General features: G+C 42.3%; 1 protein-coding gene across 1 annotated transcript in view; it reads left to right on the top strand.

Annotated features, from left to right (window-relative positions):
- The window catches only part of LOC126252076 (probable cytochrome P450 4aa1), a 386,802-nt gene extending 374,202 nt beyond the window's left edge, over window positions 1-12,600 (top strand). Inside the window, exon 6 of the mRNA XM_049952928.1 lies at window positions 11,467-12,600. Within this exon, the coding sequence (XP_049808885.1) occupies window positions 11,467-11,907 (441 nt within the window). The 3' untranslated portion in view covers window positions 11,908-12,600. The remainder of the gene's footprint in view (window positions 1-11,466) is intronic.
- The last annotated feature ends 7,024 nt before the right edge of the window (window positions 12,601-19,624 follow it).

Consider the following 19,624-nt stretch of genomic DNA (forward strand, 5'->3'; position numbering starts at 1 on the left):
TAGACTGGCCTTGTCCTCCCCCTCCCCAGGGCCCCCCTTTTCCCCTCCCCTCCGTCTCCCAGAGCAGATTTTCCTCCCTGCACCCCCTCCTTACCTGTTTTCCTCTCCCATCCCTTCCCTCCCCGGTCCCCCTTTGGCGCCCCCCCCCCCACCTTTCTCTCCTCTCCTGCTCGCCTCCTTTCCCTTCTCCCTTGTCCCCACACCCGTGAAAGACCCTCCCAGGTTTTTATTCATTATCAAGTGTACTGCGTTGTGTTCTGTGCCGTTATACAGCGTCATCAAGTAATGTGGCTTTAACTGTGTGCTCGATTTATATATAGGCCATGACTGTTAGTTGATTTTTTATACTGTGGCAGACTTTTTCACTTGTGTTTGACTCCAGTGATTTTAAGTGCGCAACGAATTGCCAGGTGTGTTCTTTTAACTTTATGTCGGCTTTTTAACCGTGCCCCAGTGCATGTCCCCATATTGGTGTATATTTTAATTTCCAAATGGGTCAGGGCAATGAAATTTCAATAAAGAAAAAAATAGGCAAGGGATGAGTGTGGGTGCAGTAAATGTGGAAACATGATGGTGGCGTCATTGTTAAATGCGTCAAAACAGGAAAAATGTATTCTTATTCTTTTCTTGGCTGCCGAAGGACAAACACTGGAAGACATCCATCGGAGAATGAAGAATGTGTATGGGGCAGCATTTCTGTCGAAAACCACTGCGCCAAGATCCGAACCGGTCGCTTCACGATAATCTCACAAGTCGTAAAGCAGAAGTTACGCCGACTCAAGTGGGAGACACTTCAGCACATGCCCTACAGTCCTGATCTCTCCCCAAGCGATTATCATGCCTTCTTTCCTTTAAAAAAGGCCTAGAAGACCCGTCGATTCCCTTCGGACGAGAATGTGCATCAAGCATTACGGACTTCTTCACGAAGCAGGACATGGCGTTTTACCAAACGGTTATCTTCGACCTGGTGCGTCCGTGGAATGATTGCCTCAATGCTCACGGCGATTTTGCCTGACTCGCATACCGAACTACACGGCCTTAGAACGAAAACATTTTGATCGCATCCTTAAATCTTGTATCATTTTGTTTTCTATTCTTGTACATATGGTCTCAACTTCTCCCATGAAATCAAGAGGCAGCTCTCAGCGTTATTGTCCCATCGACTGTGTTCAGAGTTCAGGTTAATCTAGAGTGGTGGTTTTGACGAAGAAGATTTCTATTTGCGTTGAACAGCCAATTCATGATGTTTTTCTCGTATTACTAACCAGTGTAGAAACCACTAAAGCCACGAATACAGGAAGTATTCACATGTATCTAAATGTAATTTGGTTGACAGAAAAACAAAGTGTGGTACTCTCAAAAATAAAAACTATACTCTCACAGTTGAACAGATACCTATTGTAAAGTGGTAGTATAGCGTTCGATTAATAATAAAAACAGTGTTCAATAGTTCTGAGTTACATCTGTGTTGTGCATCCGTGAGCATCCAGTCCATCGTGGAATTGGTGACTAATAATACTGACCCATTCAAGGGGAATGGTCACATTCTCTCAGTGAACACTAAATGGGAAAAAGCTTTTCACTTGAACATCACATTAACCATTGTAGAGAGATGAATTGGCTTCATTTTCAATATGGTTCAACGTGTTTTAGTGATAAATCCCAAATTTTGAAATGAAGTTGTAAAGCTTCCTTGTGGCATACACCTTCTCTTCTGCAGTAGTTTAGAACCTTGCGTTGTAGCGTATTGTTTCGGTTTTGTAATTTTAAGTGTCCTTTTCAAATTTTCTTACAGCCATATGTGAATTATGTAGCGACTCGCGCCATTACCATATTGATTTGGCTAACATGGACCCATGCAATATTACGAGGGTGGTTTGAAAAGTTATCGGAATCACCACGAGAGGTCAGCGCTAGCGCAACTAATTGTCCACGTGATATTCATTGGACTGTTGCCTGTAAATACGTGCCACGTCAGTGCTCTTGGAATAGAGCTGTGGCAGTGACGTGTCTCTGTTGTTGATCCCGCATAGTAATTTGCAAAGATGGAAAAAATCCAGATTCGGGCAGTGATTAAGCACTTCGTGAAGAAAGGTATGAAAGCAAAGGACATTCGTGCCGATTTCCAAAATACACTGGGGGACTCCGCTTCTTCATATTCAACTGTTGCCAAGTGGACAAATGGACTTAAATTTGGTCGGGAGAGCTTAGATGATGATCCGCGCAGTGGTCGGCCAAGATGTGTCACTACTCCAGAAATCATTGCAAACGTGCCCAAAATGGTAATGGAGGATCGCCGATTGAAAAGTGCGTGAAATTGCTCACGCTTGCCAGATGTCATCTGAAAGGGTACATCATTTTTAACTGAAAAATTAGAAATGAAAAAATTATCTGCAAGGTGGTTGCCGCGACTTTTGACGCACGTCCGCACACATGTGCCATCACCACGGCAAAAGTACACGAACTAAAGTATTAATTGTTGCCACACCAGCCTTATTCACCTGATATAGCTCCGTTAGACTTCCATCTCTTCCCAAAACTGAAAATTTTTCTTGGTGGACGAAGATTCACTTCAGACGAAGAATTGGTAGCTGGAGTTGACAACTATTTTGCAGACCTGTAGGAAACTCTTTTTCGAGATGGGATCAAGGCACTGGATCATCATTGGACAAAGTGAGTTAATCTACAAGGAGACTACAATGAAATATTAAAAAAAGTTTCAGTGATGTAAGTAATTTTTTTCTATTCCTTTCCGAGAACTTTTCAGACCACCCTCGTATAAAAAATAAACAGAAGAAGCCTTGAAAGCAAGAGACGAAAATGGAGGCAGCCTTCCGAACCATACGAAATATTTACAACAAAGAGCCCTTTTCCATAAACATCAAAATTCATCATCAGAACGTCATCTGCTGTAAAATCAGATTGTCTATACGCTTCCTGTCTTATTACTTTTGAGAGATGTTTGCTGGGATAATTAGAGAGGAAAGAGAGAAAGTTCTCACACAACATGCCGGGTCAGGTTATAAAAATGGTATCTAAGTAAGACAATCGAGTAGAAAATATATTCTATAGTAGAAAACATTACAGACGCAAAGTGCAAACGCAGAGCAGGGTTTTCTAGGTACGTCAGAAGTATGAATGATTCCAGATAGACGAAATGCATCTTCATCACTTTTGTCTCGAAATCGAAAACAAGAATACTCGAGCAAGAATGCTCCATCATGCTAAAGGAAATAGGGATAAAACCATAAGCCGCACTTAACTCTGACATCTTCAGAACAGCTGTTGGGACGTTTGAGACTTTCCGCGACGAGAAAGGAACAGATGCTACGAAATGGTCAGATGAACACCGTGGAAGTCACAGTGTGTTAATGAAAAAATCTGACTTTTAAAAAAACTGAGAATAACTGTCATAATGGTTGTAAGTGTATCATGGCCCTCAGATGCCAGATTAATTACACGACAAAAAATTTTTAAAATAAAAAAGCAGAGGCAAACGTCAGATCAGCACAAAAGATTTCATTGCTTTCTTTACATCTAGAGCCCAAATAAGGGAGGTAGTCAAAAAGTTGTAATTATCATCTCGAAAAATATAAAATTACGTAATTACCTTTTTATTTATTTTCAGTTAGCTGTCTGCACTCGTGGCGTGCTTGAAATCCTCGGACCACAGTACCACAGTATGCCGCTAGAGGAACTCAAGCAAAATATCGGTGCTCATTGCTGTAGTGGAGTACCGTGCAGTTATTCTAACGTGCAGTTATTCGCTTGCTGCATTTGAAGGGGAACAACGCTGCTACAGAGCGTGCTGAGTTGTTTGGAAGTGTCCAGCAACAATGCTCCATCATGCGGCACAGTGGTTAGATTGCGTATATCAGCGATTCCCAACCTTCCTGAGGCCATTAACCGTGAATGTAATTACATATTATCCAATGACCGTCCCCCTCCCTCTCTCTAGCGTCGACAACACAGCGCCGAAGTAAACTTTACAATAAAAAAGAATTTTCTTTGAACGGTTATTTTCTTAAATTACGAAAGATAAATTATTTTTAGTGTTAACAAGTGTGTTATTAAACCTTCTTTATAGAATGATGAAGCAATTCTCAGTATATGCTGCCTACACTTTCTCGGTAAAGAAAAGTAACTATCCACATTGAGGTCAGACACTTGTTATAAAAAGTGCTTCCAGTACACCAATCCTCTGCCTAGCGACACTTGCTTCATCCACACCCTGCATCCCCATATAAAATTAACCAAGCTAAAATGTGTGCGCTATACTTATTGTTTGTAAATCACTCGATTGCCTGACTTCTCACTTCTGAACTGGCAGAAAATGGACGACTTATGCCTGCCAATGGTTAGTGTTTGATCACTTACACATAATAATAATAATACTGTGTATACCTTACAGCAGTTTATCAGCCATTGAGTAATTACTGTTCCGTTGTGCTGCCAATCAATTCGTTAATCTGTTGCGAAGTGAATACTGAAGCAATTTCTGCTCCACTGTGGGCACTACAAACAACTTGAAGAAAGCATTTTCATGAGATGTGAGATATTGACATATTTAAGCGTACTCTAAGACAAAAAAGAGATGCACTACGAAGACGTAGATGTGATGTAGATGTACAGGTACATAAATTATTGCAGTTTCAGAAAAATTGGATGATTTATTCAAGACAAAGAGCTTTACAAATTGAGCAAGTTAATAAAGCGTCGGTCCAACTCAGATTCTTATGTGAGTTACACATTATGGCAGCCAGTCAAGGAATGTTTTAGGGAATTGGTTTAAAAAATTTATTGCAAAGGCCCAGTCAAATCTTTGTAAGTCTACTCCCAGAGCACTTACGCTGTGCCTACGTGAGACAAGTTGCCTGTCTTTCAAAACCGAGGTACTTCTGCCCAGTTGAAGCTGCTGGCAAGAGACGCCTTGAGCCCTCTGCTGAAACTGCTAGCGAATTCACGCCATTGGTTTTAGCCAAAAGCGCGCGTGGGATACAGGTCACGTGTGTGGACGCTGGAGTGATCTGCGGAGTAGAACACAGTTGCCTCTCTCCCTTGTAATCCAGACCTCGAGCAGAACAGACGTCTTCTTGGAAGGCAGAGCCTCTGGCTCTCTTTTGACCACCGGCCACCAACGTAAGTTAACATGAACCGCTTCCCCTTCCGTTGCCCATTTCAATTAATTGTTCGACCTCCTAGACTGGCCTAAACCTGGTAACTTCCGACCCTAGGCGAGCCCCTTATACACCTTACATTGAAATACATCCTCTTTATTGTACCTAATTTCCTGTTTTGTCATTTAACGGCAGCCCTAGATGCCCACTCTCTAATCCTGACCGCTCGACATCCTGCACCCTGTCGTCACGAGGCCTATGTAACAACCTTCACTCCCCCTTCTCCCTGCCCACGTACACATCAACATTGGCGTCAGATGTGGGGTTCGTTCCCACTGTTCGGTCCATAGGGTGGCCGTTTTCTTTTCGGTCATGTTTGACGTTGTGTGGTCGGTCAATATTGGCCGCTGTTTTCCCGCTACGAGCCGAGCCTGGGTGCTGCAGCGCGCCGGGCACGAAGCCGCGCCACACCCTGCGTTCGCACATACCAGCGCCCGGGGCAAAGTCCACCTCGTGCCTCTCGCAGCCCGCCGCATCAACACGTGAGTCTCAAAGTGGTTCTATCCGGTTCTGGGCAACGTGACTGATCTGCTGCAACTAGCCGCCAGGCAGAAGGCACTGACGAACTTCAAGTGAAAAATAAAAATCAAATTTTTATACTAATAAATCCATTCAGTAAAGGCCCCCACTGTACAAAGTAGTTATCTGGCTTAGCATTGATTGATAGAGTAGTTGGACGTCCTCCTGAGGGACTTCATCCCAAATTCTGTCCAATTGGCGCTTCAGATCGTCAAAACCCGGAGCTAGTTCGATGGCTCTGTCCATAATACTCCAAATGTTATGAACTGGGGAGTGATAACGGCCATCTTGCTGGCCAGTGCATGGTTTGGGGAACACCAAGACAAGCGGTAGAAACACTAAACATGTCCAGGAAGATGTTATCATGATGAAATGAAAGTCCAGGATGGCTTGCAATTACGTGGCGTAGAATTTCGTCGACGTACCGCTGTGATATAAGGGATGACAACCAAAGCGGTCCTGCTATGAAATGAAATGGCACTGCAGTCCATCACTACTGTTCATTGGACCCTATGGCAGGGGTAAAATACAGGGAGCGAAAGGCTATTTACAATTTGTACAGAAACCAGATGGCAGTTATAAGAGTTGAGGGACATGAAACGGAAGCAGTGGTTGGGAAGGGAGTGAGACAGGGTTGTAGCCTCTCCCCGATGTTATTCAATCTGTATATTGAGTAAGCAGTAACGGAAACAAAAGAAAAATTCGGAGTAGGTATTAAAATCCATGGAGAAGAAAATAAACTCTTGAGGTTCGCCGATGACATTGTAATTCTGTTGGAGACAGCAAAGGACTTGGAAGAGCAGCTGAACGGAATGGACAGTGTCTTGAAAGGAGGATATAAAATGAACATCAACAAAAGCAAAACGAGGATAATGGAATGTAGTCGAATTGAGTCGGGTGATGCTGCGGGAATTAGATTAGGAAATGAGACACTTAAAGTAGTAAAGGAGTTTTGCTATTTGGGTAGCAAAATAACTGATGATGATCGAAGTAGAGAGGATACAAAATGTAGACTGGCAATGGCAAGGAAAGCGTTTCTGAAGAAGAGATATATGTTAAAATCGAGTATTGATTTAAGTGTCAGGAAGTCGTTTCTGAAAGTATTTGTATGGAGTGTAGCCATGTATGGAAGTGAAACATGGACGATAAATAGTTTAGACAAGAAGAGAATAGAAGCTTTCGAAATGTGGTGCTACAGAAGAATGCTGAAGATTAGATGGGTAGATCACATAACTAATGAGGAGGTATTGAATAGAATTGGGGAGAAGAGGAGTTTGTGGCACAACTTGACTAGAACAAGGGATCGGTTGGTAGGACATGTTCTGAGGCATCAAGGTATCACCATTTTAGTACTGGAGGGCAGCGTGGAGGGTAAAAATCTTAGAGGGAGACCAAGAGATGAATACACTAAGCAGATTCGGAAGGATGTAGGTGCAGTAGGTACTGGGAGATGAAGAGGCTTGCACAGCATAGAGTAGCATGGAGAGCTGCATCAAACCAGTCTCAGGACTGAAGACCACAACAACAACATGGCAGGCGACATTCTTGTTGGTATCCCAGTGCATTATTAGCTTGCTCAATTTGTGAAGCTCTTTGTCTTGAATAAATCATCCAATTTTTCTGAAATTTCCATCATTTGTTTTTCTGTACATGTACAGTCGTGGACAAAACGAGCGAGACCCCTCGCCTTTTCGTAATGCTGATCAGCACAACTTTAAAGTCTGCTACGCAGCATAACAGGCAAGGCGACGAAGTGCTACCAACATACTATGCACAGACGTGAAATTGAAAAACCATTCGAACTTTGTCAGACTGTTTTCAATCACGTGTTAAATACAAGACGTAGCCGGTCGTTGTGACAAAGCGGTTCTAGGCGCTTCAGTCACGAACCGCGCGGCTGCATCAGTCGCAGGTTGGAATCCTACTTCGGGCATGGATGTGTGTGATGTTCTTAGGTTAGGTCGCATAGTTCTTAGAGCCATTTCCTGACCTTTCGCGTAAATTTTCTTTACATAAACGGCCGCATCTTTAGATAACGTTGACATAGAAGCTCAATTTTTTACACCACCATGGGACCGTATACGGCAGAAAGTGCGATACATTTACGCTTATCATGTCTGCCTGTACTCGAGGTAAAAGGATTTTAAGGATTGGGTAGACAGACAGACGGTCAAGAAAGTGAGACTAGTAGGATTCCAGTTTTACCGATTTAGGTGACGAAATCCTAACTACCAAAATAGGTACGACAGTTACTGAAGATGAGGTCCGCATAAATAATTCTCCCTACTCTTTATTCGAAATGTTCTAGTTGCAGTCGATACATCAGCATATTAATCATAGCTATGCTTTCGATCCAAATCATGTTTACAAGAATGCAAATAAAATCCATTTGCCTACACACGTGGTAATTCAGATCCCACTTCGGCTAATGAACGTTTCCTGGCTGTGGTGAGTCTAATGGAGAATTCGAAGCATTGTAGAATACGCTTGGCAGCTATGTCCCCGTTTATTTCCTGGGGTGGTGCAGAATTATCCTACTAAATTTACTCGCTAATAACAATATTTTGTTATTTCGATAAACATCCCGAATGATTGTCACATAAGCGGTGACATAAAGGTAGACAATTTCTTTTTTCAGTCCAGAAAGCTCTATGCAACAGAAACTGTAGATCATTTTGCCATTTTCGTTGCGAAATTGCCGGTTTATTCATGTCTGGGGTAATAATAGAGGGCTGTTAGCCTGGGTTGTCTGCTAGCGTAGTGAAAGGTGTTTGCTAATGTAAGGGAGGTGCGGTTTGTTTTCGGTTCTAATGTCGATGGAGCCAGACAGACTATCAGTAAAGCAATTTTAAGAAATTCTCACTCCCCCAATACGTTTTATTGCTACCTTTATTCTGTACCAGCGCCCTGTGCATATCAATATGAAACTCTTGTAGAATTTCGTACCTGTTACTGCCTACTTTTTCCGCTTATGTCAATAACTGAATTGACTTAAGTGTGGCACTGAATGATTTTTAACTGAATTTCGTTATGAGTCTTCCCGCATTGCTAAATTTGCACACCTTCATGGTAGGTCAGCAACGGTAATCCAGTATGACTGGTCTGAACGTTGACACAGACCGTTTCGCGGCCGAATGCGCATAATATTTTGCTAATTCGCAACGATATGGGGTAAAATGGTTCAAATGGCTCTGAGCACTATGGGACTTAACATCAGAGGTCATCAGTCCCCTAGAACTTAGAACTACTTAAACCTAACTAACCTAAGAACATCACACACATCCATGCCCGAGGCAGGATTCGAACCTGCGACCGTAGCAGTCGCGCGGTTCCGGACTGAAGCGCCTAGAACCGCTTGGCCACCGCGGCCGGCGATATGGGGTACTTTGTCTTACTAAAACAGTTATGTTATCTCTAGAAGCTGAAATTCAATTTTATTAGTACAGTTCATACTAATTAGCGTTTCTTCTTTCATTTATATCTTATATTTACGTGTCATGTTTAACAGACTAATCAGCATTAATATAGTCTTACACATGATTGAAAACAGTCTGACAAAGTTCGGATGGTTTTCAATTTCTCACCTGTGCATAGTATGTTGGTAGCACTTCGTCGCCTTGCCTGTTATGTTGTGTATCAGACTTTAAAGCTGTGCGAATCAGCATAACGAAAAGGCGAGGGGTCTCGCTCGTTTTGTCCACGATTGTACACCACATCTACGTCTTCGTAGTGAATCTTTTTTTTTTTTTGTCTTAGAGTACGATTAAATATCTCAGTATGTCATATCCCATGAAAATGTCATGTCTTCACTGGTCATCTGGGCTCAGTTCGAAGCAGGACTCACCACTGAAGACAATTCTACTCCAGTCAATGAGACTGCAGCCGAAGACGTGTCTGGAGACGCCCTCAACAGCGGTGGGATACTGCCAGTTCGCACCTAGATACACAAAGTTTTGAATGATATTCCCATTTGTCATCTGACACAGTAGTTTAGAACTTTTTTTGTAGGTTCATTGCTATTCACCCCTTTGCTTTCCTGAACAGTACAAATGCAGACTTCCACACCACTGTCTTTGACAAGTCATCCATCATTGGCCAAAATGTGTCACAGTGAAGGATGAGTGTGTAGCGAACAACTAACACCATCATCACGTTTTATGCTCAAGGATTCATATTTTTCGAGGTGATAATTAATAACAGTGACTAACATAGTGTTCTACTGGTCTTGTATGCCTTCGCTTCTGTTTTGCTCTTTTCTGCTGACGGGTAAGCCTGCGAGCCGAAAGTATAAGTGAAAAATTTTGCACAATGGATTTTATAACGATAATTTGTCGCTCTGACACTTATACGCTCTCCAGAAGGCTAAGCTTATCCTTTGCTCTGTATGTGACATCAACTAGTCATATGCAAATCTGGTTGGTTTCTAACCATATCCTCAGTATATGCTAGAATGTTCAGATGTGCTGACCTACAAACACTGCCTCCACCAGTTGGGGTTGCAAACATGACATACACAAATAAGGAGATAACAAAATGACAAAGGAAAGTACTAGCTATGAAATGATACACTCAGTAGTGTTAAATTCTTTACTCTTCTGCAATTTACTCTATACAAGATTACACAGTACGAGCAACATTTTAGTTCTGCCTATTCACATTTCGTAATCGCTCTGTCTGGCACTGTCCAGTGATATATTCGCGGTCGTTAATTCAAGCTCAGAATACTGACATCAGCTATGGCAATAGCAATTATATTTAGAACTACACTCGCGACTAGCAACGTGAAGCCTCAGCATAGAACGAAATAGATACGTGATCAGCAATTTACTTTAATTCCCTAACCGCCGTTGCAAATGCACGACCACTACAGTGATCTAACGCTTATCGCTGCAAATGTTCTCGCCTCAGCGAGTTAACCTAAATTCTACCTCACCAAAAGCTTCCATAGGCACCTCCACGGCTGCCATGGAACACCAAACGATCCTCAGGCTCTCGCTACAAGTACTCTGTCCCAGTAACGAGGTTGCACACCTCGCCAAGACCAACCTCTCTCCTCGACCCCCCAGGAACAAGTGTTTCACAGTCGCTACGCTTTTTCGTAGCTCCTGTTCTTTTTTCTTCCCCCCTTTAATGTGCTTGGCCAATCATGTTGCTGGAAGGCGTTCGTTTCCGAGCGCCAACCAATCTCAGTTTTGCAGCCAACCGAAGCTTCTAGAAGCTTCCAGACTGTTTCAGAAGCTTCCGCTCCGGCCGTTGGTAAAACCACCAACACGCCGCCACGCGTTTTGTGAGCGAGCCCCTGTGTCTTCTCCTTGTCCTCGGCCACGTGGCTCCCGCTAAGCCGTGGTCCGCCCGCCTGGGGTTTCCAGAAGCTTACGGGCGCTGTTGTCTTCAGCTCTCAGGCCTGCCTAGCCCGCTTGTGTATTTCCCATTCCCTTTCAGCTTCCGTCTCCGTCCGCTTCACTGTCGCCCAACGTGCAGATATTCTGCTACAAATTAAGATCCCTAGCCGATGTCAGTATCGTTTATGGTCTCCTGTCTCGATGTTTATACTATTAAAGGGTCTTCTTTCCGGAGTGGTCGTTGTAATGTGGCTCAAACTGATGCCACCTTACAAAATGATACCACCTTACAGTCTCAATAAACAAAGCTGAACATGTGGCAGACATTGTCCAACCTCGCAGCCACGTCATGTGACGGTGGTTCATTGGCGTTCCTAGTACGTGCGACTTTTTGTACAGACACTCTATGTTACCCTTTTTTGTTGCAGGAGACGCTGCGGCTGTTCCCAACAGCGCCTGCCGCGCCATACGTGGTGACTGAGGACATCCCCCTGGCAGGGGGTCGGTATGTGGCGCCGCGTGGCAGCACCGCGATGGTCGCCTACTACCTGTTGCACCGCCAACCCCAGCTGTTTCCAGACCCGCACAAGTTCGACCCCAGTCGTTTCCTGGAGGGTGGCAGCGCGACAAACAGGAAACCCTACAGCTACGTGCCGTTTGGTGTCGGCCCTCGCAAATGCGTGGGAGGCCGGTATGCAACTTTGCAAATTAAAACTGTACTGTCAACGGTGCTGCGGCGTTATCATATACTGCCTGGATCCAGCAGAAAGGACCTAGAAGAGAGTGTATTTTCCATAGCACTCTTTCCACTCACTGGCTATAGAGTTACTTTTGTCCCACGAGACAACATACCTTCGAGTTCTCCGTGAAACATTTCTGCAGTGGGAAATTAAATGTCAGCAATCTTTCTACAAAGCTTTAGCTGTTACTTGGGTATTTTTGCTGAGAATTCCCGTTACAATAATGACAAGTGAAGTTAGTTAATTCCATATTCCAAGGATTATATCGTCTTTGAAGAAACAGTATCATGTAAATGACTTTTCCGGATTTCAGTCGGTTGATCTATTTCATACTGTTACTGCGGGACTAACAAATTTTCAAATACGTGCAATGAAAGTGAAGCTGAAAGTCAAATGAGGTAAAAAGAGACGTTTACTCCACATAAGTGCAAAAGAATAGAGCAATTCTGGATGGGAGGAGCTCCATAAGGCTGTTCGCAGATATTGCTGTCGTCTATAGGGAGATGGATACGCTGGAAGACTGTAGCGAATAGCAGAAAGGCCTGCACACAGAGTATCGAACATGGTGGAGTGATTGGTAGCTGTCAATCACTCTCAGAAAAGAATCTCCACTTTCATACGCTGCTATCAATGAGTACCGATTTCTTTCTTGATTGAAACACTGTCTTGTGCCGTGCTGTATATTCTCATCAATCGAAAGCTTCACCAGAGGTCTACTTTTAAACTCCAAGAGAAATATAACTATAAAAGGTGCTGTCATTTATGCGCTTCTGAATTCATGTGGCAAATTGGTAGAGTCAGTTACACGGTGTTTTTTCTTCAACGACGATATTCAGAATAAATGTTATGATATGAAACATCTTACTTGACCAAAAGATAACACACAGAATTTAAAAAAATATGTGGATACATGCTGGTCATATACAGGTTTATATCTGACTACACATTTCTATTGAAGAATAAGTTTTTAAAAAAAAACAACTTTACATTTGAAAATACCGCTTCTGCCTGTGAGACATTTTATTTCCGTAGGTAGATTCTCCATGTTTTATAATTAAGTATTTTTTAAAGTTAGATTCGCTAGAGGGAAGTGTATATAAGTTTTCCTTTTACTATTTGTGAATATCTCTATTACTCTCAAGCTGCAATGGACTGATAAAATCAATTTTCAAAAGTGAATAAATCTGCTATAATTCTCTGGTTAATATTCTTAATTGCTAAATAGATCGTTAGACGCTACGTGTAGGTAAACCCCATAAATAATTCTAATTACTATCTTCTATGCAATGAACACTTTTTAAGTGAGCAATTGCTCCACAATGCTATCGTGTAGGACATTAGTGAATTAAAATTTGCAGTAGCATCTGAATCTTAACGTTTGAGTCTGCTACATTATCGTTCCTGAACCGTAAATTTACTTTCAAAATCTTTTCTTAAAGAATTTACTTTATTTACTAGCGATTCATCAAGAACATTATCACATTTAATCACACTACGTGAGCGTGGAAGCAGTTGCCAGGAAGTAACTAATGGAAAATGAAATTACTTTTAACAAATGTTAATTTTATTCCTAAAAGCTTTTTCAAAACAGATATAAAATTATAAGCAAAAAAGCACCCTCGAAATACCAAGTTACAATTTCATTTAGAGGCCGAAAGAACAATATTAACAGTATGAGCCTTCGAGCTGAGAAGCTCGCCTGCTCCCTTTCAACACGGCCGTAGTCATGGCCGCTCACAACAACCTCTGAAAGAGTACACTGGAGCAAATCTGCAACACACTTTAAACTAAAAAAATTTTTTGACAACTCACAGAAACACATAAACTATGCACCCCGTAAGAGGGATGGAAATGGTACAACACTCAAATTATTTGCCACCGAAAGTGCAATTTGTCTTTTTTTTTTTTTTTTTTTTTTTAAGGACTCTTACAGTGGAAGGGTGGCAACCTTATAACCTAAAATGACTATTTAAATAAAACCCATAAACTGCAGACTTACATAAAATGTACAACATGCTCTACATTACACATATACCACCTCGCAAGATGATAGGCAAGATAAAAACATATTTCAAGAATTCGGCCTTTAAGCAATAAGTTCGTTAACACCGAATCCGACAAACATGACAGAGGCAGCTATTAACGTATGGCAGATTAACGGGGGGGGGGGGGGGGGTTACTAAACAACCCGAACCGCAGATTGCTCTAAACCTCCCCAGTTCCACAAGGGAATTCGGCCGTTACACTTCAAGCAATAAATTCGTTAAAACGGAATCCGACAAGCATGACAGAGGCAGCTATTAACGTATGGCAGATTGACAGGGAGATTACCGAACAACCCGAACCTCAGTTTGCTCTAACCCACCCCTACTCCACAAGGGAAAAACGGACCACACAATTCATAATAAATAACCACCTTCCCGCGGGTGGGCAAACGGAGAAGAATGGTGGGACGACCCCAAAACAAAGCGGCTGGTGACCTCACCAAGAAAACAAGTGGAATTTAACAAGTAAATGAAACAACATATCTCCAGTCACTTAACTTCTAATAAACTGCCATTTCTGGCGAAGACCTGGTGCAGCACCCCCAACGCTCTCCCTTAACCGTCCGCTGCCAGCCGCTTCAACGGACGCAGGAAGGCGCGCCGATCTCCCGTCTCACGGCGTCGCAGCTCGCTCCGGCCAGCCCGATGTCGTGGTTTCGCTCCTGTTGCTCTCGTGTGAACCGCGAAGCCACTACCCCTTTCTATGCGGCGCTGCCCACTGGACTCTCGTGGGGACCTCACATGCGCCGACGCTCAAGGCGGACAAGTCATCTCGTGTCTCAGTGCGCGACCGACCAACCGACCGATCCAACCGCCAATGACCGTTGCCCGAGCAACTCGAGCAGACTGGCGGCCTAACGCGCAGACTCAGATGCAGGAACTCAGCCCCGACCGGCCGACCACTAGCTGAGTTCTGTTACTGGCCCAGTGGCAAGACTCTCATTTTCTGGCTTTAAAGTTTGATCCAAACGACAGACATACTAGCACTCCGACGACAGACAGACACTAACTGCCGCACAAATGCAAACGAGAGACAGACCAGCAACTGGTGACGCGGGACTGATCTAGCCTTACTCCGACTGACTGGTTCCCCAGACGAGCTCATCGCGCCCCTTAAATGCACGTGAACAGGCAACCTTTCCCCTTTCACACCAGGGGGAGACACCAAAGCTGCGATTGCCACAGTGGCGCCACCGCCAGAAACGGGGGGCGACTGCTTCACACAACGCGCTGCGGCGCGCTCTTCAAAACAGCAAATTTTACCACGGCTCAGTTCCAGTCTAAGTTGACAACAGTATGTACATACAACAATTTTGACCTGTTAGTCCTATTTATAATTTTTTGTTGGCGCAATACATTAATTGGAGGTAGGGTGTTTTAAACACCATAAAACCGCGTGAGGTGTGTTTGTTCTAAATTTAAAGCTACTCCATTTCTGCAAAGATTGCTAGAAACTTCAACAAAACCGTAATTTACTATGATCGCTGTTAATGCATCTTCGCTCAACTTGACAGTAATGCTTTTAACATCTGCAAAAAGGACTAACTCTGCCTCCTCTCAAATAAAAGGATAGATCACTGACATACATGATGTGTCAAACATGTCTTTTTCTTTACTACCATTTGTCTATATTAAACTGGTCCTTGTGTATAGGTACTACTGATGAATGAGAAACCTTCCAGACACTTTGCTGTAACTGCATTAGCAAAACAGCTAATGAATACTGGACATAAAAACCAAAAGATTATAATAAATAGCAAGAGTAAAATAAACAATATTTCGTTGACACCCAGCCTGGTGCAAACTTCTTTATTTAACGACATTTTGGCTGAAAGTGAAATTCATTAGTTCCCGTATGTTATGACTAGGTCACCAGGAGCGTGACAACTCTAATAATACAAGAAATTAGGTAAACTTTGCTCATTAATATAATATTACTAAGACCTTTAGCATAACTTCAGAACAATAGAGGAGAATGTTGTACCTGAAGGATAGTGCACCTAGGAAAACATGATGTTTCTGATTGGTGTTTCAGTCTAGTGATCGATTTTAGAATTACGTGAAGGAATGTGGACTAGATACTACCAGAAGGAGTTTCGGGCTTTTCCTACTGTTTTTGGTTTTGTGAGACACGAGGCTGTGTTTTGTACAGCATCTGCAAATATTACAGGTTGTCCCTATTTAAGTACTGCATAATATATTAGAGCTATCTGGGGATATTGTTACTTCCTCGTTTACAGAAGAAAATTTTGCATATTTTTGGAACTAGTTAATAACGTGTGGATGGTTAAGCCACACTTCGTCAGTTGTGCACCATCTTGTACCTTGAAGCGGAAGATCTACGATGGAACGTGTGATATTTACAAATGAACTATGTTTCTTTAACATCTCAATAATTTTCCCTGTGTTGAAAATGGAAATTTGTCATAGCGACCAGTAGCTTCTATTTCAAAATGCTTCAACTGTTTTTTTACATTACTTCTTCTTAATTTGATTTCACTTACTGATAATTGATATGTATATCAGTAATAATGTAACACATACACTATGATACTCAATACTGACAAGATTTTTTCGACTGCAGCGCACATAAATTTGACTAGACTAGTTGTTCCTAGACATATGCTGTGGCCCCTCTATACGAACCTCTTATTGTTTCAAGAGAGAATTTCCATTTTTTAAAGTAATTTTATGTGGTTATAATGAAAATGAATATAGCTTACAGTGATATAATTTATGTACAGTTCTGTGTTCGTCAAAGGGTAACAACACATTAAGGAGCCAGTACTCCTAGTTTGTTTCCTTTTTCATGTTATATTGCCATATGCTACAATGAAACACTCATTGCTACCATTGTTCTGATTGAGATCGCATCTCATAGCACTTCTTTACTGATGAATGTAAGTTTCTTGTTATGATTGGAATAACAATAATTGAAAAGACTTATTTAACTTACTTTATTTAATTCTCCATCGTTTTATTATCCTGAAGAATTGATGTTAAATGTGACACCTGTGGCTGTTCTAGTGGAAGCTACTCTGGATTTTTATAACACAGTTAACTTATTTTCATTTTTAAAAGCTATTTCTTGTATCAGCCGTTTATCAGAACCTGAACATGGTTTTGTTACTTTGGAGTTCGATGCTTTCATTGGGTCATGCGGTCTGGACTAATTTTCAGTAATTATGCTACTCAGTATCTTTTGCTTGAGCATAAAAATCAGTTTATGGAATTAAATCAAAATAAGAGTTAAAATGAATTTCCTACATGCAGTCTTTGCTGACAATTCAGTGGTTGATTCAGATATTGTTTAACTCAGATAATCATTTTCTCGGTTACAACGAATTTATAACTGATCCTCACGAAATATTACTGCAATCCGGCGAGATAAAGATTTCATTACATTCTCGTTGTAAAATAAAGTCAAATATTAATATCGTTCAGTTACAATGATCATATTGTGGAAAAGTTTTCGGAAGCAATTTCTGTAATGTGAGAAAAAGAGCGCATCACACATAAATTGAGTGCTATGATTTCAAAATGGAATAAGAATACATATTAAACTTATGGTATAAGGCCGAATTCTGAAAAGTGTTTCAAGACACAATACTCTCCCTTACTAAAAACTTCAACATGTTTAATACGCTTCTAGTAACAACACTTATGTGTCACAATAAACCTACTCAAGGGCATACTAGACATCACACTTCTCCTCTCCAGAATTTCGCAGTCTTTATGCCCTTTATGGTGGCACTTAAAACATCCTCTTGGGTATAGGACTCGTCCATGCTTTAGCATTCTAGTAGGTGGGGGTAATTAAGAGTCTGGACTGCTCCGCAACTGCACGTAACCTCATCTTCATAACCCATGAGACGAAATTTGTTCTGCACCTTCACATTCCCACTGATAACCTACTGAGACTCCTGTTCTTATCTACGTTTATCCAAGCTGTGCAGCTAATTTCTTCCCTTGGAGTGAAGACTTTTTGATTAGGATCACTTACTTGCCACAGAGAAACATGTCTAAGATGTAACTGGGTGTCTAATGGTAAGGTTCGCTGCAAAAATACTTACATCTGGGCCTGCAGCTTTGTTACTTTTCATTAGCTTTATGGCACTTATGGTACCAACTCTGTCCTTGTAAACAGTAAACTCGAAAAGTTATATTCCTCTGTGTATCGCGAGGGTTTGTTACTTTGTGATTTCTTCTCTATTTTACCTTTAATAAGTAGTTAGTTAGCTATTTCATTTGGCATTAGTAAGGTGAATACCTCTTGTGCTTATTTAGGTTCATTGCTTAATGGGTCCCCAAAAGCTCAACATTCATTGCACGATAATATTACGTCACTGTATTGCGTGAAAGTGCAAGGCCAAGTATGGCACAGTATTATTGCCCGATATTTAAACCAGGGACGCTTCAGTTGGAATTCTGCCTTCGGCTCTCGATCATGTGGAGCTCTTACTATGCATTGCGGCTTAGTCACTTCCCTTGCAAAACACAAGTAGAAGTTGCGCACAACGGACGAAATAATTCTCAAACGCTTCCAGTAACATTTCAATAGACGAGGGGCCGGCCGCGGTGGTCTCGCGGTTCTAGGCGCGCAGTCCGGAACCGTGCGACTGCTACGGTCACAGGTTCGAATCCTGCCTCGGGCATGGATGTGTGTGATGTCCTTAGGTTAGTTAGGTTTAAGTAGTTCTAAGTTCTAGGGGACTGATGACCACAGCAGTTGAGTCCCATAGTGCTCAGAGCCATTTGAACCAATAGACGAGGGGCTCATTCATTGCTGCATAGATCCGTGAATAACAACAACTAATTGCAAATTAAACAAGTGAACTGCGTAATTTATCGTGTATATGTACTGTTTTCTATGTACTTCTCTAATGTAACAACTGTTGCAAACAACGTAAAACAACATAACCTTATGTACAAGGTGTAACAACTGTCGCAAAAAAAAAAAAAATATGAGATTTTAATTCTGCAGCGGAGTGTGCGCTGATATGAAACTTCCTGGCAGATTAAAACTGTGTGCCGGACCGAGACTCGAACTCGGGACCTTTGCCTTTCGCGGGCAAGTGCTCTACCAACTGAGCTACCCAAGCACGACTCACGCCCCGTCCTCACAGCTTTACTTCTGCCAGTACCTCGCCTCCTACCTTCCAAACTTTACAGAAGCTCTCCTGCGAACCCTGCAGATCTGTGAGGACGGGGCGTGAGTCGTGCTAGGGTAGCTCAGTTGGTAGAGCACTTGTCCGCGAAAGGCAAAGGTCCCGAGTTCGAGTCTCGGTCCGGCACACAGTTTTAATCTGCCGGGAAGTTTCAAAAAAAAGATATGTTTACTCACTGGACAGATGCCCTGATCTTATTTGGTATTTCTGAAAACTGTAGCCAGAAAAATAAATATTTCTGCTTACTGTAGCCAGTATTACCTGAACAGTCATTTCTCAAAGTCCTGCGTGATGCTTTAATATACATCCTCCAGCACACTCCCTGATCTTTTGTCGTCTGAATGAATGGGAACAAGTAACCGAAGTGCCTGTTTATAAGTAACACAGTTCAAATATGGTTCAAATGGCTGTGAGCACTAGGGGACTTATCTTCTGAGGCCATCAGTCTCCTAGAACTTAGAACTACTTAAACCTAACTAACCTAAGGTCATCACACACACCCATTCCCGAGGCAGGACTCGAACCTGCGACCGTAGCGGTCGCTCGGTTCCAGACTGTAGCACCTAGAACCGCTCGGCCACACCGGCAGGCAGTAACACAGTTAAACTGTTTATTAACAAAGCAATACAGGCA

Source organism: Schistocerca nitens, chromosome 4, assembly GCF_023898315.1.
Source record: "Schistocerca nitens isolate TAMUIC-IGC-003100 chromosome 4, iqSchNite1.1, whole genome shotgun sequence".
NCBI lineage: Eukaryota > Metazoa > Arthropoda > Insecta > Orthoptera > Acrididae > Schistocerca > Schistocerca nitens.